The 25,877-nt window shown below is 30.5% G+C and overlaps 3 protein-coding genes across 8 annotated transcripts; 2 read left to right on the forward strand and 1 right to left on the reverse strand.

Moving 5' to 3' along the window:
• The first annotated feature begins 3,115 nt into the window (after positions 1 to 3,115).
• On the forward strand, positions 3,116 to 7,701 carry LOC8283142 (dnaJ protein ERDJ3A). The gene is made up of 7 exons (XM_002530455.4): positions 3,116 to 3,441; positions 3,901 to 3,956; positions 4,763 to 4,836; positions 5,123 to 5,652; positions 5,735 to 6,070; positions 6,317 to 6,667; positions 7,107 to 7,701. Exons 1-7 carry the CDS (start codon positions 3,346 to 3,348, stop codon positions 7,392 to 7,394), a joined length of 1,731 nt encoding a protein of 576 aa, XP_002530501.2. The 5' UTR covers positions 3,116 to 3,345; the 3' UTR covers positions 7,395 to 7,701.
• Positions 7,702 to 13,160: 5,459 nt separating this feature from the next.
• On the forward strand, positions 13,161 to 16,116 carry LOC8283141 (pyruvate decarboxylase 2). Its single transcript, XM_002530454.4, has 6 exons — positions 13,161 to 13,932; positions 14,096 to 14,259; positions 14,408 to 15,058; positions 15,152 to 15,269; positions 15,455 to 15,643; positions 15,737 to 16,116. Exons 1-6 carry the CDS (start codon positions 13,402 to 13,404, stop codon positions 15,905 to 15,907), a joined length of 1,824 nt encoding a protein of 607 aa, XP_002530500.1. The 5' UTR covers positions 13,161 to 13,401; the 3' UTR covers positions 15,908 to 16,116.
• Positions 16,117 to 20,908: 4,792 nt separating this feature from the next.
• Positions 20,909 to 25,065, reverse strand: LOC8283140 (transcription factor bHLH140). 6 transcript variants are annotated; one of them, XM_048369912.1, is made up of 7 exons: positions 24,828 to 25,065; positions 24,602 to 24,747; positions 24,036 to 24,108; positions 23,171 to 23,954; positions 22,069 to 22,741; positions 21,767 to 21,988; positions 20,909 to 21,655 (listed from the first exon to the last, which is right to left on the reverse strand). In XM_048369912.1, the coding sequence occupies exons 1-7, from the start codon at positions 24,862 to 24,864 to the stop codon at positions 21,323 to 21,325; spliced, it is 2,268 nt and encodes a 755-aa protein (XP_048225869.1). In that variant the 5' UTR covers positions 24,865 to 25,065; the 3' UTR covers positions 20,909 to 21,322. The 6 variants fall into 6 exon arrangements, 5 of the variants coding, with proteins under 5 accessions (XP_048225869.1, XP_048225866.1, XP_048225867.1 ...); XM_048369909.1 differs by having other exon boundaries at positions 23,171 to 24,108; positions 24,828 to 25,064; XM_048369910.1 differs by having other exon boundaries at positions 21,767 to 21,964; positions 23,171 to 24,108; positions 24,828 to 25,061.
• Positions 25,066 to 25,877: the final 812 nt, after the last annotated feature.

Consider the following 25,877-nt stretch of genomic DNA (forward strand, 5'->3'; position numbering starts at 1 on the left):
TGAAGTTGCGGCCACCACGACCACGATAAGAGGGAGTAGTAGATCGACCAAAGGATGGAGCTTGACCAAAAAATGCAGACGGCTGAAAGGAATGACCCTACGATTTTTCAACTAGCAAACTTGTTTCCTCACTTAACAACAAGCCATAGAAGTCATCAAATCCCACACTATCAAGACGATTTTCCAGAGAATGAATGAGTGGTCTATAATCAGGTCCAAGACCATTAGTTAATACCTGAACAAGATCATCTTCTTGTAGAGGACTTCCAAGAGCAGCCAACATATCAAACATGGACTTTCCACGCTGAATGTATTGAGAAACAGATTCGGTAGATTCTTTGTATAACTTGTAGATAAGGCTTTTAATATTACGAACTTGTGCCTTAGAACCGGAAGCATAGGCCGTAGATAATTTCTTCCAAGCTTCCCGAGCAGTGGTAGAGCTAACGATTTGAGGCATAAATTGTTCTGATATAGAACCGATGATCCAACTGAGAACCATTTGATCACAACGAAACTAAGTAATATAAGTGGGATTGGCAGCGCCGTCAATGGTGATTGGAGGTGCTTGAGTGTCTTCAGCAATATGAGAAGCCAAAGCATAGGTGTTTAAGAGAGGTTCAAGTTATGCCTTCCATATCAAATAATTAGTAGCATTAAGTTTGATAGGAATATGACTCGTGATATTTGATGGAGGAGTTTGAAGAAAAGGAGCAGAAGTAGGGAAGAGAGAAGACGAGGCTGAACTCATTGTAGAAGAAAAAGAGAAGAAAAGAAATCAATAAAACTAGAGGAAGCCAAGGAAAGCAAGGAGAGGACCAAAAAATTGTTGTTAAGCCATTGACTCTGATACCATATTAAGGTAATTAGGGTATATTAAAACTTGACTATTTACGTATGAATTATAACCTATATATAACCAGCAATATGCTTGGTGTACAAGACTAACAATAACCTAATTACAATAGGAGAAGTAACCAACTACAGTAGGAAAGTATATACAACAATATATTAGGTGCCATATAGGAATAAAATCTCTATAAAATCTCCTTAACAATACACACAAGAAGTTTCCATAATCACTCGCAAGGATATAAGAGAAACTACTCCAACAACAAAATGGATTGTGAGAAGGAGAGAACATTAATTTAAAGTGCTGACAAAAGAAAATATAACTTTGAAACAAAATTGCAAAGGAGGTAGAGTCTGTGAAAGAATATGAAATGGAAGTTTTCAAAGTAAAAATCTTTTTAGTACAGTTTGGAAATTCTACAACCCCAATATCATTGTTATATACTTTTCAAAAGTCTATTATAAAAAAGAAGTCCAAAAGTACAAAGGAGCTCAAGAGAGTAGTGATTGATAAATCCTTAGATATGACAATCGAAGAAAAGTAACAAAAAAATAATATCTCAAAAGACATATTTTTGTTCGACATTCATTAGAAAGGTAATTAAACTCGAGAAATTCACCAATGAGATCAAAAGCTTTTCTATATACTTTTATTATTGTTAACTCTAATGTTAATTATCATACTTTCCTAGAAAATATTAGGTTTTATGTCAATTGATATGTGTTATCTTATACATTTTTTTATTATAAAAAAAAGAGATAAGGTAGAATAAGCAAATATATAATAAAAATTCTCATAAACGAGCTCAATTGAAAAAGGAAAAGAAAAAAAGAGTGATAATATTGATATTAAGTCATTCAATTTATAAGCAATAACTTAATAAAGGAGTAAGGTTAAGCATCTCAAGCCAACACCATGCTCACACCCACCTAGAAAAACCACTGTATTGAAAGAAGGCTCTACATACTTTCTCAAGCTATTAAATAAAAAAGGTAAAAGGAAATAGTGGGATACCCATAGAGATAATCTAATAAGATGGTGATAAACATGAGATATCCCTCTAACTATCAAGTTACAAAATCAATGGAGATTTTCTTATTTATTGTAATTTTCTTAGTAAAATTATCATTTGTTTTAACATTTTACTATAAATTAATGAAATTATGTTAATAGAGTTAAAATTCGTGGCTATTTAGGTCTTATTTTAGTTCATGTAGTCAATCGTTCTAAAAATCATAGAATCACAACTATTTTATAAATTTTGAAGTAATTTGGCTTCAATATGCTTGCAAATTCAATTCATAAACACCACCAAGAATTGACAGATACTTTAGCTACTAATTCTTTAAACACCAGAGCTGTAGCAACATTAGACCATGTGCAATTACTTCAATGTTTAATAAAATCTAAATAAAGATAATTTTAAGAGAGAGAATAATCGACAACAAATTTAAAACATGCAACAAATGCTGCCAATCAATTTGCTTAGAAAAAACAAAAAAAAAAAACACAAACTCGAAACATTTTATATATCAACTAAGATGGCTAAATATAATTTTATATACATGGAGAATCTGACCTCGCTTTAAATCCGTTGAGAAATTTTTGCTCGTCTATAACACGTGGAGATGAGATTGAGTTTCACCACTTCGTCCAAATCTAATCTTTGTCTCGATTTAAAAAATAAATAGAGATCTTATTTCGATCATGCACCTGCACCAAGATTATTTCCATTTCAATTTTTATAGAGCATGGATGAAGATCTAAAAAAGTAAATAAGCTCTTTCCATTATCATTCATATAATAAACCTTAACATATAAGATAAATACACCAATCTAATTGATTAAATGAAAAATTCATTGTTAAATCATTGAATCTATTTTATAGAGTTCTTCAATTTTTATTTTGTTCTATCGAGTCATTATATTTTTATTTATTGTTGATTAGGAATTTTTGCTCTATCGATCCATTTTTTTTTTTTGCATTAATTAAGAACTATTAGATCCTCAATCGGAGAAAAATAAAATCATAAAAAATCGACGAAATAAAAAAATTAAGAGACTTAATAAAATAAGACCGAAAAAATTAGGGCCTTAAACGCATTTTGCCTTGATCAAACAAAGCAAGGGCTCATCATCCTGATAAATTGGGCCTTTTGAGGCCCAGAATAGCCTAAATCCTCAGCTATTAGGCTTTCAAATCCATAGCCGAAAAAGATCGACTATCATCACAGGAGCGCTGCAATCCTTGGACAATAAAAACAAAATCATTCTAGTCAATCCTATTGGTTAGTTGGCGTGGGATAGCATCAAAGCGCCACGTCTAATCACGGCTTCTTATATACCGGAAACATCTAGAGTTCTCCTAACCCCGCGAAACAATAAATGCGCGCTCCTTAAATTTTAATCTCCTCCGACTCTCGCAAACGAAAAACCCGACGAAACGACGCTCTCCGGGGACGTTCCGTTTCTCCGTTCAGATATAAAAGAAGATGAATCCGCGCTTTACATTGTCGGTGATTTTGGTGTTATTATGCTTATCTCTGGTTTTGTTAACGGACGAAGCGAAAACTATCGACCCTTACAAGGTAAATTCAATTAATTATTATGTTTGCTTAAGTTTTTTTTTTTTTTTTGAATTTGTGATTTACTCATGTCAAGGTAGTTCTATAATTTAATTAATTATAGGCAGTGTTCTTGACATGTTAATTTTAGTTTCGTGATAAAAATAATCTTGCAGATGAATACACCAAATTGAATTCTTATGAAGTGAACTTTTACTAGGGTTATGTGATTACTTTCTTTAATAGTAAATTGTGCAAACTTGATGAGTTCTATTGAGTTATTGAAGAATTAGAATAATGAACAAAAGGATTAAACAAAATTTTAACATGATACCCTTTTTCTTTAAGTATTTCAACAATGTAGCAAAGCGATTTGTTAGAAATACAAATAAACCATTGCGTTTTTTTTAATAATTATTATGATTGAGAACATATTTATTTATTTTTTCAATTTCTTTATACTGATTTATTTGTTCATGTCAGGTTCTTGGGGTTGAGAAAAATGCAAGTCAACGTGAAATACAGAAGGCTTTTCACAAGTACATTCTCCCTTTAATTCTGCTTTTACATTAAAAAAGATTGAAACTATTGTTCTCTGAACTGTAGATTTAGTTCCTCTACAATTCTACTCCAGTTCCTTTTGAATGCATGAGAAGCGAGAACAACTGTATTTTGTTGATTACTTTCTTTTCTTCTTTTATTTTTCTTAGAAAAGGTTTTTTTTTTTTTTAACTTCTTGTATGACTTTAGTACTGGCTAGATGCATCTTTAGTGAAAATCTCATAACCTAGTTTGGAATAGTATCGTCCTTTGAATATTCTATGTTCCATATGACTGTATAAAGAGTTCTATTTAGGTTTATGTTTGATTGTCTTATAGGGACTGTTCGCCTTTGCTGTTGGAGCTGCTATTGAGAAAAACATTATGTCACTTATAGTGATTAGCGGGCCACTAAAATTTGTTTCTAAGACAAATTTGTCTTGTTAGGTCATGATCTTTCCCAAAAGAACTTAATAGCAAATTTTAAAAGCTTATTTTCTTCTTTAAAAAGAATGTACATGGGTGCAGGTTTGAATTTTAATGTCAAACATACTTATAAAATTTTTCTTGTCGTCATAATCTTATGCCATTTATTTTCTGTTAATTGGCTCTAATTGGGGTTTAAACTCAAGACTGCACAGTCTGGAGATGACCCCAGTAACAATACGTCAAAGCTTATTTGTAGTGCTTATGCCATTGTATGTATTATATTCATAAATATGCACACAGAAAAATATGAAACTGCCACCCATAGATTTTCTTGTCATGTATTCTTATTGCTAATCCTGGATTAATTTTTTTGTAGGCTTTCTCTTCAATATCACCCTGACAAGAATAAAAACAAGGGTGCTCAGGAGAAGTTTGCTGAGATTAATAATGGTAGGTGTCTATATCACCTGCTCACTCATGTTGTTCTAAAGTGCTAGCAATGTCAAAATGCAATTTGTTAAACCCGTTCTCATTTTTATTTTATGTTAGTCTTTTGGTTTTAATCTTACTTGATTTATTACCATGTTGAACTAAATTTTCTAAAGAAAATATGATCCCAGTGATTAGTTGTTACTGTGACAATCACTAGGTTTCCACTTTTTCTTATATTTTTCATGGTTACTGAATGCTGTACTATTCTAGTTGTGATATTAACTTCTGTTTTCTTGTTTATCAGCATATGAGATACTATCAGATGAAGAGAAGAGGAAAAATTTTGACTTGTATGGAGATGAGAAGGGCAATCCTGGATTTGATGCTGGATATACTGGCAACCAGGGTGGATATACTTATTATACTAGTGGTGGACAGGGGCAAAATGGGTTTAACTTTAGACGGAATGAATGGCAAAATATGGGGGGGCAGGGAGGTTCAAAATCATTCTCATTCTCCTTTGGTGGTCCCAGTTCTCAGAGTTCATTTGGTTTTGGCCTGAATGATATTTTCTCCAATCTTTTTGGGGGTGATGTTGGTGGGGGTCATTTTGGTGGCTCTGGTGGCTCTGCTAGGTCTCGGTCTAGTTCTCAATCTGGCTCTGGAAGCTCCTTTAAGAGCATCAGGAACATAAATTCTAAAATGTTTAAGAAAGAAATTGCTGACCAAGGAATGACTTGGCTTTTGTTATCCTATAATCCCTCATTGAGGGGTAGTCATTATCATGAATCAATTATACAAGAGGTTCTTGATTCATTGCAGGGAGCTCTAAAGGTACTTGTGTACCTTCTCATCTCTACCATTAGATTTCCCATATATCATTTCACATGTTCACTATCACTCTTCCCTCTTGCAGGTGGGGAGCATAAATTGTGAAACTGAAAAGTCTTTGTGTACTGAACTAGGCATCCATCCCCGCCAAATGCCAAGGGTATTTGTGTATTCCTACAGAGCAAGTGATAAGGGATCTCTGGTGGAGTACAAAGATGATTTGGTTGCTCGGAGTTTGAAAACATTTTGCCGAGATCATTTGCCAAGGTTTTCAAGGCGGATTGACCTGAAACAGCTCGAGTCTTTCTCTGGTATCAGGGAACCTAGAGTCTTGCTTCTTTCCACAAAAAAAGATACACCTGTAATCTGGCGTGTTCTTAGTGGTTTATATCAGAAACGCTTCATATTCAATGATATAGAGGTATGCTACAATGAATTCAGGTTTCGTTTTTTTTTTCTTTGTGGTAGATTTTCAGTTGACAAAGAGTGAAGATGACTTGGCCTGCTTAGTGGTGGTCTTAAACATGCTTCTAATTATACTAGAAAGTTTTAGACTTGTATTATCAGACTTTGCTGCAAGGAAAATGCTTGCTTTTCTATGTGCTAAGAATAGAATAATTAGATGATGTGTATACTATGATCATAATTATGGTAAATGTTAATCTAGGTTCATGATGTGACTGAACCAATGGCAAAGAAGTTGGGAGTTGATGCACTTCCAGCTATAGTTGGGTGGTTGTCAAATGGGGAGAGGCATGTCTTAAAAGTGGGGATTTCTGTGAAAGATTTGCAATCTGCAGTTCACGATCTTAGCGCCATACTTGATGATTTTGATAAAAAGAATAAGAAGGAAGCATCAAGACAGGGCAGAAAGCAGGATGATGTTATTGAGAAACAGGTGCCTTTATTGACAAGGGACAATTTTGAAGCTCTGTGCGGAGAGAAAACCCCTGTTTGCATTATAGGTGCTTTCAGATCTTTAAAAGCAAGGGAGAAGCTGGAATCCATTTTAACTATGGTATGTAAAACTTTTTTAGTTGGGATGATTTTATTAAAAGTGGATGGGATGGTATGGGGTGATTTTATTTTTTCCGATGAGTTGTTAGAAGAGATTTGGGTATTATTATGTAAGTTTTATGTTTGTCTATTTTTTAATCTTTCAACTTATGATGGTACCTTTTTTCTTCTCTCTAGTTGAATTTACAGATCATAAATTTCTCCTCTTGTTACTTGTGCTAGTTTTGTAGGTCTAGGAGATTGAAATATAGATCTGGGTGCCATTATGTTAATCAAGAATAAGCAAATGGATTAATTATCTAGAATGCACTTACTTAGTTTCCATGGTGGGTTTAAATGCCCTAATGCAGAAATTAATTTAATATCTCAAGGAGAATTATCAGAGGAAATATCAAATTCTTGTGTATTGACCGATTTTCTTGCATGATTTTTGCTCTTAGGTCTCTCAAAAACCACTGTCAAGGCAACGAAATGCAGCATTGGGATCCAAGGATTCCATTTCCTATTCTCTGTTAGATGCTAACAGGCAACAGGCGTTCTTAAATGGTTTTGAGAAATCTGGATTTAAATCATCAGATAAGTTATTGTTGGCCTACAAACCGCGGAAGGGGAAGTTTGCTACATTTGAAGGCGAAATGATTGCAGAGAACGTAGAGGGGTTTATCAGCTCTGTGTTCAATGGAGATGTACAATTTACCGAGACACGGCAGAAGCCAGTTGTTAAATGAGACAGCTAAAGGTAACAATTTTTGATGTAAATAGCCAATAGTGATAAAATCATCATTACTTGATCATGTTGAGAGTAGGTATAGCGCTTGGTCGCCAATGCTGTTTTTCGGGTATCTAGTAGTATGATGACCAAAATTGGAGCATCTCATGCTGCAAAAAAATTTGCAGTTTGTAATACTAAATGAGACAGGGGTTGGGGGAAAATCCAGTTGCCCTTAGAAATAGATTCTGGACGGATTTGGATATGGGTTATATATCATTACTTTTTGACTTGTGAATATATATATTTACATTCTTGATCTTCCATATTCTCTGGACTACACTTAGTTTCACCCATGTTGCTTGCTGAGCAAAGGTAAATTAAAACTGCTTTGCGTTGCTTTTTTCCATTGAATATTGTATCTGGATAAAATCTTGTCACACCAATTGTGTAATGATTTCTTAATTTCTTAGTATTAAGATATATGGTATTGCAATTTATAGGTTAATTATGATTTTACTAAATGGATATGTCGATATATATAGTATATTAAGCTCTTCAGAATACCTTGGCCGACAGACTAATTTAACTAAATATAGCTTTTATTTGATTCTAGATTTATACACAACTAGTTATTATGAATAGTAAAATATATGATAGTATTTGTTCATGAGTGTCCCACGATTTTTGATATTTAACTTGATTAAATTAATAGAAAGATCTAACATATTTTTCAATATTTTATTATTATTCATTATGATTTAGGGAATAATAATAATAATAATAATAATTTTAAGTATTTTAACGTTTTATTAACATAATAAATATAAGAATTATGTTAAATTTTTTTTATCAATTTAATTATACATATGAAAATATTTTTAATATCTCAATATATTTATATATATATATAATTAATATTTCTCATTACACACTTACGGGCATAAATTATTATAATAAAAAGTCAAGATATAAAAATATTTAAATTAATATAAATATAATATCATATTTAAGGATTCTCATAAAAATATATATAATTTATAAGTTATAATTTAGAATTTATTTCTATTTGCAATAAATTATTTTTATATAAAATATTATTATATAGAATATATAATCATTATATAGAATTTTACTGTACCTTTACAAGACGATCGCAAGAGCCTACTTCTATAAAGAGTCCAAGCAAATCAAGTCTCCCTCTCCTACAACAAGGAATCCAGAATCAAAATTAAACAAAGGTATATATATATATATATATATATATATTAGACATAATTTATAAAACAAAGAAGGAAAATAAAAGGTGTATATGTTAAACATGATTTATAAAACAGAAATAAAACACAGCATAGTTGAGACTTTTAAGAAAAATATGAATATCTAATAATAGATTTTTTTTTTTTTTTTTTAAAACTGTGCATTTTTAGAATTTTAGTACTAACCAACGATTAAGCTGGGATTTCTTAGAATGGTTTAGCCATTTATTTCTTTACATCCAATATGACTCGTGATGCTATAAGATACTTTCTAAATAAATCTTATATGTTGTCCCTAATTTAGTATTCAAAATATGATTAATTAAGTTAAATCTAAAGTAGCACATAACATTAATAAATGAAGATGTAAAATATGATATTTTAATTTATTTTTTATACCTGTAATATAATGCAAAATTTTTAATAGTATTAGAACTGATATAATATATGAAAGCTATAAAATAATATTGTTTTCTCAGTGTATTATATAAATCTTAAGTTATTTTTAACACTTTAATTATGATATATGACCATTTCACTTTTTTCCTGACTTCACCGGCCTTCGCATCACAAGACAAAAAAGTGGCAAAGATGAGGTGATTTACAACAAAACTTTTTCTAGCAATTTTGATTCCTTTCCAAAGTCGGTGCCTTTGCCCTTTTAGACATAGATGAGAAAAACCCTTAGCACACAGAAGAAGAAGTAGTGGAGATAATCCTCCGGAAGATCTAATGGAACCTGTTAGATCTCCATTGATCTCGATGGAATATGACATTGAGGTGATGCATTCCATGTCCAGATGGGACCAAGACCCATTATTTGAAGAATATGCTGTACATAACTTCATCTATTATGTCATATATTGTTAACATATCCAATTTGAGTGCTAAACCCCAAACTTACATTTCTTGTTTCTTAAGAAGTGCATGATCTATAGACTGTCCCTTTGTGAAAGCACTTTGGTTAGGACCTATTCTATTTCTTGAATGTTGTTCAATAAAGATATTTGTTAATAAATTATTCAAGAGGCAATATTTGAGGGTGGTATATTTGATATAGATTGTTTGATTTTAGAGGAAAAGAAAAAAGAAATTTCCTTAAAAAGGTTTCACCTTATATATATATATATTTAAAATTCTTTGTGTTTAGTATTTTTAATTCCTTTTGATTTCAATTTTGAGTATCGTTATATAAAACTATTGTTTCTAAATGCAATGATGTAAATAAAAGAGAAAAGCACATTTTTATCTAATTAGATAAAATTATACACTTTAAAGAATAAATAAATGTCTTTATAGTGAAACACTTGAATGAAAAATATTTTTGGAGAAAATTTCACCATTTATCTATTTTTTTGAAATAATTATGAAAATATGTCATTTTCTTTAAAATAATTATAAAAATATGTCCTTTTTTTTTCTAAAACTATTCATTGCTGTTTTCAGAAGTATCCATTTTTAACCTTCTTTATATTTTTGTTTGCTTTTTTAAATTAATTTTAAATACTTAACGTATATTATATTTTAGTAAACATATGTCATTTGTTATTGAATATTTTTTGAGTTAAATTCTGTTTAATTTTAAAAAAATTTAAATATCTAAATATATTATATACTCAAAATATACTTTTATTTTCACCTTGTAGTAATTTATCTCATTTTTTTATAGATATGATGTTCTCAACATATCTCCAAATCTTTAAATCAGAAAAATATCATTTAGATTTATTTATTTATTCATCACTAATATCACAAAAACAAACAAAATGCAACATTATTTCACACAAAAGAATATGTTTTATATTTATTAGCTATAAAGAGAATACTCAACATATACACTTTTTATTCAAAATAATATCCAACATATATTTTTTTTATTTGAAAAAAAACCAAATATGGTATTTTTGTAACTAAAATTTCAGTTTTTGGTATTTTTACTGACAGAAATTTTCGCGGGTATTTTTATAGATGTCTTATAATTTTGGGCATCTATGAAAAGAAAACCCTTTTTTGGTGTGTGTGGATGGAACGATGAAATTATAAATTCATAAAATAAATTAAGGCTCAAATTGTAACAAATTTTAGATTAGGGGTCAAACTGGAAGCATGATATAAATTGAGAATTGAAAGCAAATCTCATTTTCTATTTTGGGTCTGATTATAGAATTACCGTTTTAAGTTAAGCTCCTTGGGCGGGCTCAAGTGCGTTGTTTTTATCTTAAAAATAACTTTTCAAAAAATGAACAGTAGTGAGCGTGTACGTATGCATGCGTTCCACGTGACTTCCGCTGCTGCTTCCTTTACTTCAATTGTCCACTAATCAGCAAATAGGCGATTACCAGCAACACTTTCTGTGGTTTTGGAAAACCGCTAGTCAAATTCCGTTGAAAAAGCGGCTATTGTTGCTCCTTGTTTTCGATTCCTTTATACTACGACGCGACGCCGGTGTTCCCCTTTTGGTTACCAGAGTAACAGCCAACTGGCTCACTGCATTGCGCACCCTCATTATAGCACAGCTAATATTAAGAAACCGGGGTACGCTTCTGCACTTTGATAGTTTTATATAAACCAATCTATTTCCTTTTTTTTTTTTTTTTAAATGTCCGATTTTCTTAATTTTAATTGATTAAAATGTAATTCTTTTCAAGAATCATATGTATAAAAAGAACAAATATAACATAAATCGATTATAATATTTTTCTAAAAGAGTTTATTATCAATATATTGTGTTTTTATTAAAGAATTTTTAAACTATATAAAAACTGTAAATAAATGTTATTAATTATATCATAATTTCTATTTTTTTATTAGTTAGACTTGATTAAAAGTTGAGTCATGCTGGGTGTTAACTTTGTTCGATAAAATGACCGTGTGGGAATTCTATATTTAGATCTAAAAGTTCAAATTAAGTTTGCTACTGCATTTTATTTTATTCTTTTGAATGATTTTGGCATATAAAGAAGTATATTAATTTTATAAGTGATTGTAATCCAAACAAGACTTAGTAAGTGAGCCGCAAAAATGCTTTACGCGCTTTAAAGCTGCCAAAGAAATATTTTTGAGTTTGAACTTCAGCTATATTTGGCATTAAAATGGGAAAAGTTATTTTTTCATTTATTTTATTTTATATTATTTCTATTTTTAGAGTTCTAAAAATTCTTTTGTTAAATGGGTCAATTGATTTTTTTTTTAAAAATAAATTAAAAAAATTGTAGTTTATAAAAAATTAATATATCAAATCAAAAAATACAAACAATAATTTTAAACACACTATCAATCCATAAGCTTAAAGTAATAGATAATTAAGCTAGTAAAAGTAAATTAATTATTTATATATCTTCGTTGCCTTTCAACTGAATTTTTATATTTTATATGGGCAAAGAATTCCTAGATTTTTTACATGCTATGCTTTGTTTTAAAGATTTTTAAATTTATATTGAAATAAATAATGCAAAATACAGGTTTAATGTGTATACATATACACTGGAAAATGTAATTCTATCACTAAAGTTATTGAAAAGAGCTATATCAATCATTATAACTAAAAATCAATTAACAATTCCATTATTATTTGTAATAGTCTCATTATTTTTGAGTTAGTTGATTTAATAAAAAATCGAGCCGAATTAAGTGTTATAATCGTTTAACCGATAAATTTAACTTTAAAAGTTAAACTCAAATATTATTTATTTTATTTTTTAATTAATTTTAATATAAAAAAATATTAATCTTATTTGTGATATTAATCCGAATAAAATTGAGTTGAGTAAGCATTAAAAAGATTATATATGTTTTAAGAACGTTAAAAACGGTTAGAACTTTTTACATTTAGATTTGAAAAATGGTGAACAAGGCATGTTTATGTAAAGCTTCTTTTTCTAATAATAGAAAAAAGGAATTATTAATTAGGGTTGAAATTCATGAAAATGTGTACCAAATTGCAAATCCAGAAATAGTTAGTGGTGGCAAAGATTGCTCCACGTAAATACTGTGGGTGATAGTTGGCAAACGTTTCTCAGAAACATAGTTGCCAAACTTTTCTTCAACAATTAATGATTCTAACAATCACGAAAAGGAAGACTTTATAAAAAAGAGTCATAATATAAGTGAAAAAGAAAATGTCTCTAATTTTTATAAATGGGATTATTAATCAATTTATTTTCCTAATATGCAGAAGATAATAGTTAATAAGTAACTCTTATAAATATATAATATAATAAGTGAAAATTGATGATTATGAAAATTATGGTGTGAATTATCAATTAAAAGAACTTTGGCTCCACCATCACTACCAATTAGATCATTTAAGTTTACATGCTATATATTTCTTTTAAATTTACTCAATTATTATGTTTTTATTATATAATTTTAGTACTGACCATAATTTTCAAGTTTATGGTGTTATTTTATTTTATTTACCTGTTGGACCAAAGACAGTTCAGAAAATACAGATTCTAAATTTATATTGTTACTTAAAGAAATAAAATAAAGCAATTTCTTCTAGTAATTGCATTGGGAGAGAATCGTGGATCATCGTACAACAGGTCCACCGCCACCACTGCGAACAAATAAACGTTTTAAACCAAAACCCGCCCCTTGTATCCATTTCCATCTCACTTACTACTGAACCGGCCACTTGTATATAAACTCTTCCCATTTCCTTTCTTTCTATTCACAAAACAAAAAAACAAAACAAACAAACATCTCTTTCTCTAGCTTTCTTTTCTTTTCTTTTCTCATCTCTACACCTGTCTCCACTCCTTCGCTATGGACACAAACATTGGATCTATTGACACCTTGAAACCCACAACAACTGACGTGTGCTGTCCAGCAAACGGCGCCGTTTGCACCCTCCAAAGCTCCACAGTCTCCCCATCATCGATCGTCAGCTCGCCTGACTCCACTCTCGGCCGTCACTTGGCTCGCCGTCTTGTGCAAGTCGGTGTCACTGATGTCTTCTCTGTTCCCGGTGACTTTAACCTCACTCTTCTTGATCATTTGATTGCTGAGCCTGGACTTAACGTTATTGGCTGTTGTAATGAGCTCAATGCTGGATATGCTGCTGATGGTTACGCAAGATCACGTGGTGTTGGTGCTTGTGTTGTTACTTTCACTGTTGGTGGATTAAGTGTTCTCAATGCTATTGCTGGTGCTTACAGTGAAAACTTACCCGTTGTATGTATTGTTGGTGGACCTAACTCCAACGATTATGGGACTAACAGGATCTTGCATCATACCATTGGTCTGCCTGATTTTAGTCAGGAGTTGAGGTGTTTCCAGCCTGTTACATGCTTTCAGGTAAATAATTCCTATATGGGTATCTTTTGTTTTTCTTCTGGTTGTATTAGCGTTGATGGGTGTTGGGTTTATTAGATTGCTGTTCTGTTCTTGAAAAAGCAATGATTTTTTTTTAAAAGAGTTGATTGTTGATGAGTATTTGGTATTTGATCATTTTTTGTAGGCTATTGTGAATAATTTGGAAGATGCACATGAGCTGATTGATACTGCTATATCAACTGCTTTGAAAGAAAGCAAGCCTGTTTATCTCAGCATTAGCTGTAACTTGTCAGCGATCCCTCATCCTACTTTTAGTCGCGAGCCAGTTCCATTTTCACTCTCTCCCAGGTGATTCTTTTTTATTGTATTTTATTTAACTTTTTTAAAGTCCGTTAATTTGTGTTTATGCGTTGATGAGTTGTTTTAGTCATAGGAAAATTAATACTTTATGTTGGATGATCTCATGTTGATAGATAATGTTGATCTTTCTATGCAGATTGAGTAATAAAATTGGTTTGGAGGCTGCTGTTGAAGCAGCAGCGGAGTTTTTGAACAAAGCAGTGAAACCAGTTTTGGTTGGTGGGCCTAAACTGAGGGTTGCAAAGGCATGTGAGGCCTTTGTTGAGTTAGCTGATGCTTGTGGTTATGCCCTTGCTGTGATGCCATCGGCTAAAGGGCTTGTGCCGGAACACCATTCTCACTTCATTGGTACTTATTGGGGTGCAGTCAGCACTGCCTTCTGTGCTGAGATTGTGGAATCTGCAGATGCTTACTTGTTCGCTGGACCCATTTTCAATGACTACAGCTCCGTTGGATACTCTCTCCTTCTCAAGAAAGAGAAGTCAATCATCGTGCAGCCTGATCGTGTGGTGATTGGAAATGGACCTGCATTTGGATGTGTTTTGATGAAGGATTTTCTTAAAGCCCTAGCAAAGAGGCTCAAGAACAATACTACTGCTCATGAGAACTACCGTAGAATTTTTGTCCCTGAAGGGCAACCTTTGAAAAGTCAACCTAAAGAACCATTGAGGGTTAATGTTCTGTTCCAACATATACAGAAAATGCTGTCTAGTGAAACTGCTGTGATTGCAGAGACAGGGGACTCATGGTTCAACTGTCAGAAGCTGAAATTACCAAAGGGATGCGGGTGAGCAATAGAGTGTCGTACATTTAATGTTTATCTTTAGCCCATGCCTTCTTTATTTGTAGATTTAATGAAGAATGTGAAATGGATTTACAGGTACGAATTTCAAATGCAGTATGGATCAATTGGTTGGTCAGTTGGGGCAACTCTTGGGTATGCTCAGGCGGTGCCTGAGAAACGTGTGATTGCTTGTATTGGAGATGGTAGCTTTCAGGTATGTTTCCAAGAATCTTATGATAATTCCTGAAAATTATTTCAAGTTCATTTTAGATTGACATCACATATTCTTCCTCAACTTATTTATTGTCTTAAATCTTAGGTTTATCTGACTTACAAATTTTCTACAAAAGTTTAGATTTTTAACTTCGTCTCTACCTTCCTTTTATGAATGCCTAATAGGTGACTGCTCAAGATGTGTCAACAATGCTGCGATGTGGACAAAAGACCATCATCTTCTTGATCAATAATGGTGGGTATACCATTGAGGTTGAGATCCACGATGGTCCTTACAATGTGATAAAGAACTGGAACTACACTGGCTTGGTTGATGCAATTCACAATGGTGAAGGCAAGTGCTGGACGGCCAAGGTGAGTTCAATTCTTCTTATCAACAACACATGAATGGTAATGGAATGAATACACACATCTCCGATACTCATATTTGAATCTGTCAAAATGCAGGTCCAATGCGAGGAAGAGCTGATTGAAGCGATTGAGACTGCGACAGAGTCGAAGAAAGATTGCTTATGCTTCATTGAGGTTATTGCTCACAAGGATGATACAAGCAAAGAACTGTTGGAATGGGGCTCAAGGGTCTCTGCCGCCAATAGCCGCCCACCAAACCCTCAGTAGATTCCAAAGCTACAAGGTTGCAACAGTGATAAATCTTGATTTCCTATTTGATAAATGTCTGTGCTCTGTTGTTTCCTCGAGTACATGAGTTGAATTTGATCAAGTTTGCGTATTTAATCTAGTTTCCAACAAAAAAAAAGAAAAAATGTTTGCGTATTCAACAGTTGTTTTTTGCTGATTTCCGCGTATATACAAATGGAATTTGATGATGTATAAATTTTAGATGAGACCTGATCCTAATGAAAGGAACATGAATATGACTCGAACCTCTCAGAAAGCTCAAGAGAGCAATGACCTAATTCTTTGGGTAAGAGCTGCAAAGTATACTAAGAAATTGTGTCGGGCCAGTATCGTGAAAAAGGGCAAAAACACTGAAAAAAACTATGTCCGAAATATAGCAAACGTGTAGGAATGACATTAGAGACTGGTAGGCCAGCGTTATTCTATTTTTTTATTTTCTTTTTATCAGCATTTTTATTTTTATTTTATTTTAAGTTATTCATTTATTATCTAAAAATAAAATATTTTCTATTGATTTTTTGTATTAACGAATGTTATCAACTTACTAATAATTTTATATATAATCTAAAAAAAATTAAAAAAATTTCACATGTTTAGTGGGATAAATATTAGTGAGTTAATATTTTTAATTTTGAGAAAAATAATTAAAAATATTTTATTTTTAATTATTATGTCAATAAAAATAACTTGATATACAAAATTGAAATAAAAAATAGAAATATTAATACTAAATAGAAGAAATTGAAATATTTGTATTACCTGAAGGGATAAGTATAAAAAAAACTATCTTGTAGTTTCGCTCATTTACAAAAACGGTTTTATGATTTATTTTTTATCAAAAGACTACTTTGTAATTTATATCGTAAATAAATTACTAGAAGAATACTAATTTTATTTATTGGCTCTAGCATAGTTTCATGTTTTTGCAATTTCATATCCTTTAGTTTTTCTTTATAATACTTATATATCTTGTAGGGCTGAGTACGGATCGGTCCAATTCGGTTGTTTATAAATCACCAGTACCATACCAAAACTCGGATATTTTAAAATTGAAGGTACCAGTACTGTACCAAACATAAAAGGATCCAATACCGTATTGTACCAATTTTACGGTTCAATACAGTTCGGTTCGGTGCTATTTTCGGTTCTAAAAAATTTAAAAACACAACTTTAATCTCATATTTAATCAATTACATTTAGAGAAAATATGATTACCAACCTAAAAAAAATAGCATGAAAATCTGAATTAAAATTGCAATCACATTCTTGAACAACTTGTTTCGCAATTCAATCACTTGCAAATACAATAATTCATTCAACATTCAAATACAAACCATTAAAATATATATTACTGCTAGAATAAAAATATTTTACAGATGGCAATCATTAAAATAAATAAATTTACAAACTTTATGTAGCACTAAAATACATGTTCAAGATTAGCAAAGGAATGTTATTACCTCCCCTCAAAATTAGCACTCCACATTTAATCTTGGCATAAGTGACTCACCAATCTCAGGATCTTGAATAATTTCTACAAGAAAAGTAAAAATTAACGTCAATAAGACTTAACAGCATCAACAATAAACAAAGTAAGAAGTAAAGAAATGTTACCTGACTCTATGCTTTCAATATCCTCCATTGATTCTTCTAGTTGGATAGGTTTATTTGAACTTCTAAGCCAATCTTAACAACAAATGAGGTTCTCCGCTGTTGTAGGAACTAAAGAACTTCTATATTGTTAAAAGATGTTTTGACAATTTTTTCTCAAGTTTTGTTTGATCATTTTCAAAAAAAAAAAAATTAAATTTATAAATATAATTTAATATTTTTTTATATTTTAATATTAATTTATAGTTAATAAATTAATTATTTCTAAATATTTAATTTTTAAGTTTTATTAGTATAATAATATAAAAATTATTTTTAAAATATTTATTTCTTAATTTTAATATTTATATAAATTAATACTTTTAGTATAATTAATATTATTATTCTTAAAATAAAAATATTATATAATTAAAAATTTATTTATTAATAAATATAGAGTAGAAAATATTATATTTATATAATAATATCTTTTATAATTTTTACTAATTTATATAATTTTTATTAAATTAAGTAATTTTTTAATTAACTTGTCCAAATTTCTAGATAGTAAATAAATTTTAAATCTAGTATTATAGTATGTATACTAGATTACTAGTATCAATATACTATGTGACATATTAATATATATAACTTATATTTTTTATAGAGTATAAAGTATATTATAATATTATAGTTATTTTTAATATGTATTATTTTTGTATTTCGATAACAATTGCTTGAATTATATAAATGATAAATATAAAATAATTTTTTATAGAGTATATGTATTCTTTTTTTAATATATGTATTATTTATAAAATATAAATAATTATTTATAAATATATGTAAAAAATTCGGTTCTATGGTTTGGTCCGGATCAGTACAAGACGGATCCGTTCTGGTACGGTTACGGTACGGTTTTTACTAAAGAACCAGTACCATATCGTAATAGTAAAAAAATTCGGATCAGTTCAATTCGGTTATAAAAACTTTCGGTTTTTTCGGTTCTGGTACTTTTCGGTACAGTTATTCTGTTCGGGCGGAAATCACCGAGATCCATGCTCAGCCCTAATATCTTCTGTTTTACTTTTTTAATATTTTAGTGCTAATTCAAATTAATATGATAAAATATTTGATAATTTATCTCTCAAATTGAATTAGATTTTAATGCAATAATTATTTTTAAGTAAGTTAATAGCTAATTAATTGTTTTAGATAGCAACATATTATTTTGTAATTTATAGTTAAATTAAAAGATAAATTATTAAATATATTTATAAATTTTTTAGGCATATAATTATATAATATATTAATATCTAATTTCAGTTAGTATTAAATTATAAATACTAATTATATAAGTTGATAATTGAAATATATAAGAAACAAATAAAATAAGATATAGGATATGAAAATATTATAAAAGAAAATTACAGAGTATGAAATTGTAAAAATATAAAACCACAATGTTAACATGTTGGACATTAATTTATTAATGAAATAAACTGTAACATAATTTTTTATTACAAAAAAATCATAAATTAGTTTTTACGAATGAGTAAAACCACATAATTATTTTTTATACACATCCATTGATTGTATTAAATCTAAAAAACTTATACCGACAAAGCATTTAACCCAATAATGAATAAGGTTAAATAAAGGATACATGTGAGAGGTCATAGTTCTAGAGAGTTAAGCCCTTTAGGGGAGTGTTTGGTTCAATTGTCAGTTGATTTGAATACTTTTTTGGTCTCGTGATTGCTAAACTGTAAAGTATGAGTGGGAATCATATATTGGATGTACCAAGTAACAATAATATATACTTGATGATAAAAAAAAGTGGACGTAATTTAATGGAATTCACTCGTGAATATATTATTATTATATTTATAATATTCATTTTTCATACTAATAATATTAATTCAAAAATATTTACTAAATACTTATATAAATTAATTATCGACTATTAACTATTAGCAATTTACGACTAGTTAAATTGTTCAGTTAAATTAAAATATAAAAGAGAGATTTTAGAGAAAGAATCGATAATACCATCGAATTACTTACTATTTTGTGATCATTTTTTTTACTTATGAGTGTTAATCTGTTACTGATTTTTATATTAATTTTTTTTATTTGCTTCAAAATGTAGGCACTAACCGTACACTAAGCTATAATTTTAAGATAGATGAGATGTTGGATTAAGAATTAATAAGCATTTAAACAGAAGTTTTACATTTTAGAATTTATTTATATGGAATTGTTGTTTAAATTTTAGTTTATTTATTATGATTTTTAAGTGATGCTTTCGATGCTTTTCAAGTTTATTATGTAATTTTTATTTTTTCTTTGTTTTATTGATCGTTTTGCTAGTTGAGGATGGCTGTGGTGGCAGTGGTGTGAAGGCTGAAGATGGCGGTGGTGGTGGTCTTGGTTTGTTTTAAAATCCTATTTTAATATTTCTGAGAATTTAAGCTATTTTTAGCATATGATAGTGAGGAGTGTCGTAATAAAATAGTAGAGGCAAATAGAGTTTCTTTGCATATTTTGATAATAATATTAGCATATCAACTTCCAGTTTATTGGGTCTCATACTCCTATAAGTCTCCTTAGTGTTGGCTTTAAGTGAAGGGTCTGATAGGGCTATTTTTGAAAAAGACAAAACTCTTTTGGCAACAAAAGAAAAACAATAAAGGCTCACGTGAGTGGCATATGTCTGGTTAGAGAATATTTCCTTCCTGGTGACATCATTTTTTTCTTTTCTCCAACCTGATGCAATTTGTTCTTCCCCGCATTACATCAGATTCTCTTCCCCATTTCCCACTAATCGTTACAAACCTTTTTTATACATATATGAATAGGAGACTCCCGTCGGTTTTCCAATTTCTCCACCATATATATATAGAATGACCAATTTTTTCATGAGATTCTATATGATTAGTTTTATAAAATTATGTCACGCAGTTTTCTAATAAAAATATTAATTATAAATATTTTTTAAAAATTAAGTGTTAATAATAAATATGATAATTTATTTAAATATAAGATTATTAAAAAATATTATAATAAATATAATAATTATCATAACTACTATATATTAATAATTATTTTTATATATTTATATTTATATTTGTAAAAATAAATAAATAATAATAATAATAATAAAAATAGTAAGAACATAAAAATATTAAATTTGAAACATGAAAACAGCTAATAAAAATTTTGACATTTTTAAAAATTTATCAGTACAATATAGTGAATAGAAAAGAAATTTATATATATATATATATATATATATATATATATGATATCAAAAAATAATAATAATAAAAAAATAAATAATAAGAAGAAATAATTATTATATATAAGTATTTATTAGTGCAAAATAAATAAATAAAATTAATACGAATATATATATTTACTTTAATACATAACAAAACACATGAAATGTATTATAAAAATATTGATATACAGAGGCATGTGCCGACCGAGTATGTAATTATCTAGCACAATTGCATATGGACGGTGTAACAGAAACCTCCGACTGCACATCTGATGTAAATAATATGTAACCTGACTGAAATGATGCTTCTGGGAGGAAAGATTACCAAACATCATCAAGCCCAGAGAATGAACCACTGTTATGCCTCTCAATGATTGTGAAAAGGCAAATTGGGAAGAAAAACTGTAGATGTTTCACAAGCACAGATTATTCTACCCTATTCCTTTTATATATATTTTGAGGCAAGAAACAAAATAAAAGTATATACAACAAAATTTTGGTGAACCGTGGTTCTTAGACACCTAGGAATCACTTGTGTTATCTTGTGGAAGCAATAACCGATCTTTTTCAAGTAGAAAGGTTGGAAAGGGGGCTCGACAATTGCTAATATGTGATCTCAGCCTGGGTATATTAGGGTGTGCACTTCTACATCGGTGACAACGCAACTCCATTGATAAGTAGCTGTTATCATCTTTTATATTTGCTTTCCCATGGTTCTGAACTTCTTCTATTACATCAACTGAATCTCTAAAAAAGGCGGTGTTAAAAGTGTTCCAGTGCTTCTTGTTCTTAAGATGATTTGAATTGAAGTCCTGGCTGATAACATGCAAGTGAAGCTGTCGCATGGAAGGAGTCTGCAAGCAGAGACAATCCAAGCTGCCTATTAGAAACTCCTAAGAGTTGCATCATTAGTTAATTCACATAATCAGTAAATGGATATGCACAGGAAAGTGAATGAAACTGACAAACAACTGAGTATAAGTACTGCATACAGAGTGATATCCAAGGCGGAAAATCATTGATGAGTCCTCATGCAAGAATCTTTTAGCCCATTTCAAGCCCACAGTATGCATTGTCGTTAACAGCTGAATGTGTTCTTCATGTACATCAGCAAGGCCATCAAGACCTGGATATCGTGCCAAGACAAGCAGATGCTTTTGTGCCTGTAAAAAGTAATGACTGCTCCGCTAAGTAGCAATGCAACTAAATGCATCATGATCTGAGAGAGAGAGAAGCAGACAATAAAGAGAAGACACTTGAGATTTACCTTTGGATAGAGATCATTTAACACAACAACATCTTCTGATATTTCCAGCAGCTCATCCTTATGTCTCTCAGGACGCATAGCAATGTGGTAAAGAGCTTGAGCCCATGAGTTCCAGCTCTTTGAAGTGCTTCCATCAATCTTACTGTTGTCTCTGCTTATCTTTCCATATGTACAGCCAGAACCAGTACTATTGACTCTGGTTTCATTCTGAGATCCCTTATATTTTTTGCTTTTCTCAGTCATGTAATCATCATCTCTTTTGATCTTCTGATCACCATTTGTCAAAATATTTCTAGGGATATCGTGAGACATATCTTGCAATGACTGATCTGATACAAGGTTTTCCCTACTTTTTCCTGACTTTGCCTGGTTCTGCAATATAGATACAAAACCACCAAAAAGTGAGGTATAAGCATCACTGAGTATTTTGCAGCCTTTAGCATAGTCACCATTAAGGCAATTAGGTCTTTGTGGGTTCATATTTGGCCCAAGAACATGTATGATGTGGGAAACCCCTTCCCTGTGATACAAGGGAGAATTTGAAGGAAGGGGAACAACCACGGCATGCCCAGGGAGAAGGGACGTAGCTAGTTCCTTGGTTGCAACCTCTAGAGCTGGACCTGCAGCACTGTAAATTGCAGCATTTACACCTCCACCTCCAGGTTTCAGTCGCCTGCACAATTAAACATAAGCACAATAGTGATGGTCCATAAGAAGATAAATTTGAAATTACAACCAGGTGGGCACAGCCTGGAACTAGAACTCAGAAGGGTGATAAGAAAATGAAATACTGCATTGCCAGATTTGTATTATCCAAATGATGCAGTGAACAATCCAACCAATAGGTTATAAATGCTATTTAGTGCATGTAAGAGAAAAAAAAAATGTTTAAATCTTCACGCTTCAATAAAACATGTCATAGGACGTAGTAATCTTCAAAAACTAGATTTCCTTACATTGCACTCATAGATCACCAGACATTAGAATTTTTGGAACGCAGAATATATATAGCTTGGTGGAATTTTTTTAATGATCACATTATCTTATTTATTATAACAAAAGGAACAAAGCCGTTGCACCAAAAATTAATAATAAAGCTTACCAATTAGCAGCATTAGCTATGACATTACAGCGTAAACCTCCTTGGGAAAGAAGTTGAGTAATATCTCCTACAAATGTGAAGAATTTATTTGTGCTGATATTCCTTTGTGCAGCTTTAGCCCTAACCAAGGACAAAATTTTTGATCCTTGGCTCAAGTCTACTAGGACAAGCCTAGCATTTCCAAGCTTCTTAACAAATTCTTCAACTTTTTCAACAATAATATCAGATGCCTTCTCATTGTGGAACTGAAAATCTGCTGTTGAAATAGATGGAAATGCAAGAGTGGGAATACTGTCCTCATCATGGCAAATGGAGCCTTTAATCAGGTCTTCACTTTCTTTTACCTCCTTACTTGTAGTGGCAGATAATGCTGCCACATTATCTAACCCTTTGCATGAAGACTCCTTTCTCTGACATACAGAATCTTGGATACTACCAATATTTGATCCCACATTGGAAGGAGCATCTACTTTCTTTAAAAACTTCATTATACCCTGTTGAACTTTGGCATCTGGCTTCTTCTGACCAAATGAACCATTAGGAAGAATATCTAACGGACCAAGCGCACTATACATATCAATTGCAGCTTGAACATCACTTTCATTCGGACAAAACATGATTCTCGAGAATCCTTCAGAAAGCTTAGGCAATTCTTTCTTTTGAAGCATTCTATTAACAACAGCTGCAGCCTTTCCACCTTGCAAATTACCTTCATGCGCAGTCCGTTTCACAGATCGCGATATACAAAGCTGAGCAGGAAGATCAAGAACCACAGCATGGACATCTATTTGGGAATCAGCAAGCTTCACAAATTCAGCACGCTGTTCTTTGTCAAGATTGCATCTGTCAATAAACACACTTTTACCTTCCTTCAATGCATTGACTGCGCTCTTTAGGCATTGAGGCTTGGTTCCTGCCTTACCATTATTTATAGTGTCCTGCAAGCCAAAGCAAAATTAGACCAAAAAATAAGGTGCACTAAATAATCCATAATCATAAATCAATCATCAATTTAAGAAAACGTATGTAATCCGAAATGAAGACAGTAAACAAAATAAAATAAAACTAATCAATGAGCATAAGATTTAGGCCATTGGATATACAATCTTGCACTTAGCTTGAGATTAGCAATCAGTTTTAGGGTAACAAAAATATAACAACTAATTTAAGCAATTCCTTGGCGTTGTTGAGAATGAATCATATGCAAGAACTCAATGCAATTTTGCAAAATCATGTCATTTGTTGAAAGAATTGAATTCTAGCAACTATGACCTCTCCAGACATAATAACTGACTAAATAGAATCCGATTCAATTGAATTCTTGCAATTTTATATACATTCCGACTACTAGGCTACGAATTGAAGCATGGACTCATTTCAACAAACATGTGATGTGCATGATATCCATAACAAATAAACTGTAGCAGAGACCTGACAAATGCGAGACCAGGGTCGAGACGAGGAACTCATGACGTGGTCACAGAAAGTGGACTTGCCGCTACCTGGTGGGCCCACCAATAGCACCACGATTTGCTTTCCCTTCTTCTTCTTATTCTTATCCTCGTCCTTCTCTCCACCTTGTTGCAATAAAACACCTTTTCTTAGAACGAAATGAAGCAAACTCAAAACTCTAAAGAAAGAGATTGAATTACCATACCTACTAATATCGAAGGGTCATCGCAATCCATGTCCATTTTGGATCCACTCACGGCCAGTTTCTCCTGTGTTGCGTTAAGAGTAGCTTTAGCTTTACCGGCGTTCGGATTCTGTATGAATATACTACTCACAAAATTATTGCCGTTTAGATAATAAGATCACTAAACTCAACTAAAACAATATTCACTACAACAAACAAACACTAAAACAAAAATTACATTTTTTATTACAAAATTACAATTATTATGAAATTATTTTAGAATATGATATTTTTATGCCAATCACTTTTATTGAAAATTAAGTATTCTATCTTGCATTTTTATGATAAATTTTATTTTTATATAATAATTTATTGATTTTAAATTTATATATAGCCTACTTTTATAGTATTTTATGGTTTTCATTTTCTTGTGAATTTAATAAATTAACAACTATGATATTTAATAATTTCTTTTAATTTACTTAATATATTAATTATACATTGAAGTTTGATATATGGCAATAATGTAACATTTTAAAACTATTTTTTATGTGCTTACTATGGTGATTTTATTTAAAATAAAATAATATTTTTAAATATTATTAATTTTTAATTAATTTAAAGTTTATCTTTTAAATTTTGTAGGTAAAGATAATTGGCAATTTATTGAATCCTCTATAATTTAAATTTTTTGAAGATAATTAATATTTTAAGAAAAATATTAATATTTTTTATATTTTTTATAAATTATATTAATTTTTTGTAAGTATTATTAGTTGCGAAAAAATGGATGGTATTATAAAAAATATTAACGAAATTTAATAATTTACGAAAAATACTAAACTTTTCGTAATTTGTAAAATATATTGCTAAATTACAAAAAATGACAATCTTTTTTATATTTTTTAAAAATTATACTAATTTTTCGTAAGTGTTACTAGTTGCGAAAAATAAATGATATTACGAAAAAATAATTATTTTTACAAAAAGATGATTACTTTTATGAAATTTAATAATTTATAAAAAATACTAAATTTTTTGTAATTGTGAAATATATTGCTTACAAAAAAG

The sequence above is a fragment of the Ricinus communis genome, chromosome 10 (genome assembly GCF_019578655.1).
Source record: "Ricinus communis isolate WT05 ecotype wild-type chromosome 10, ASM1957865v1, whole genome shotgun sequence".
Classification (NCBI taxonomy): domain Eukaryota; kingdom Viridiplantae; phylum Streptophyta; class Magnoliopsida; order Malpighiales; family Euphorbiaceae; genus Ricinus; species Ricinus communis.

What these genes read in the sequence shown, in the direction of transcription:
- LOC8283142 (XM_002530455.4), top strand. Translation starts at nt 3,346, where the DNA reads ATGAATCCGCGCTTTACATTGTCGGTGATTTTGGTGTTATTATGCTTA. An exon ending in ATACAGAAGGCTTTTCACAA is followed by an intron (nt 3,957 to 4,762) that starts GTACATTCTCCC and finishes ATTTTTTTGTAG; the next exon opens with GCTTTCTCTTCAATATCACC. An exon ending in TGGAATCCATTTTAACTATG is followed by an intron (nt 6,668 to 7,106) that starts GTATGTAAAACT and finishes TTTTGCTCTTAG; the next exon opens with GTCTCTCAAAAACCACTGTC.
- LOC8283141 (XM_002530454.4), top strand. Translation starts at nt 13,402, where the DNA reads ATGGACACAAACATTGGATCTATTGACACCTTGAAACCCACAACAACT. An exon ending in AAATTACCAAAGGGATGCGG is followed by an intron (nt 15,059 to 15,151) that starts GTGAGCAATAGA and finishes ATGGATTTACAG; the next exon opens with GTACGAATTTCAAATGCAGT. An exon ending in TTGGAGATGGTAGCTTTCAG is followed by an intron (nt 15,270 to 15,454) that starts GTATGTTTCCAA and finishes AATGCCTAATAG; the next exon opens with GTGACTGCTCAAGATGTGTC.
- LOC8283140 (XM_048369909.1), bottom strand. Translation starts at nt 24,864, where the DNA reads ATGGACATGGATTGCGATGACCCTTCGATATTAGTAG. An exon ending in CCTGGTCTCGCATTTGTCAG is followed by an intron (nt 24,109 to 24,601) that starts GTCTCTGCTACA and finishes TTTGGCTTGCAG; the next exon opens with GACACTATAAATAATGGTAA. An exon ending in TAAATGATCTCTATCCAAAG is followed by an intron (nt 21,989 to 22,068) that starts GTAAATCTCAAG and finishes ATTGCTACTTAG; the next exon opens with CGGAGCAGTCATTACTTTTT.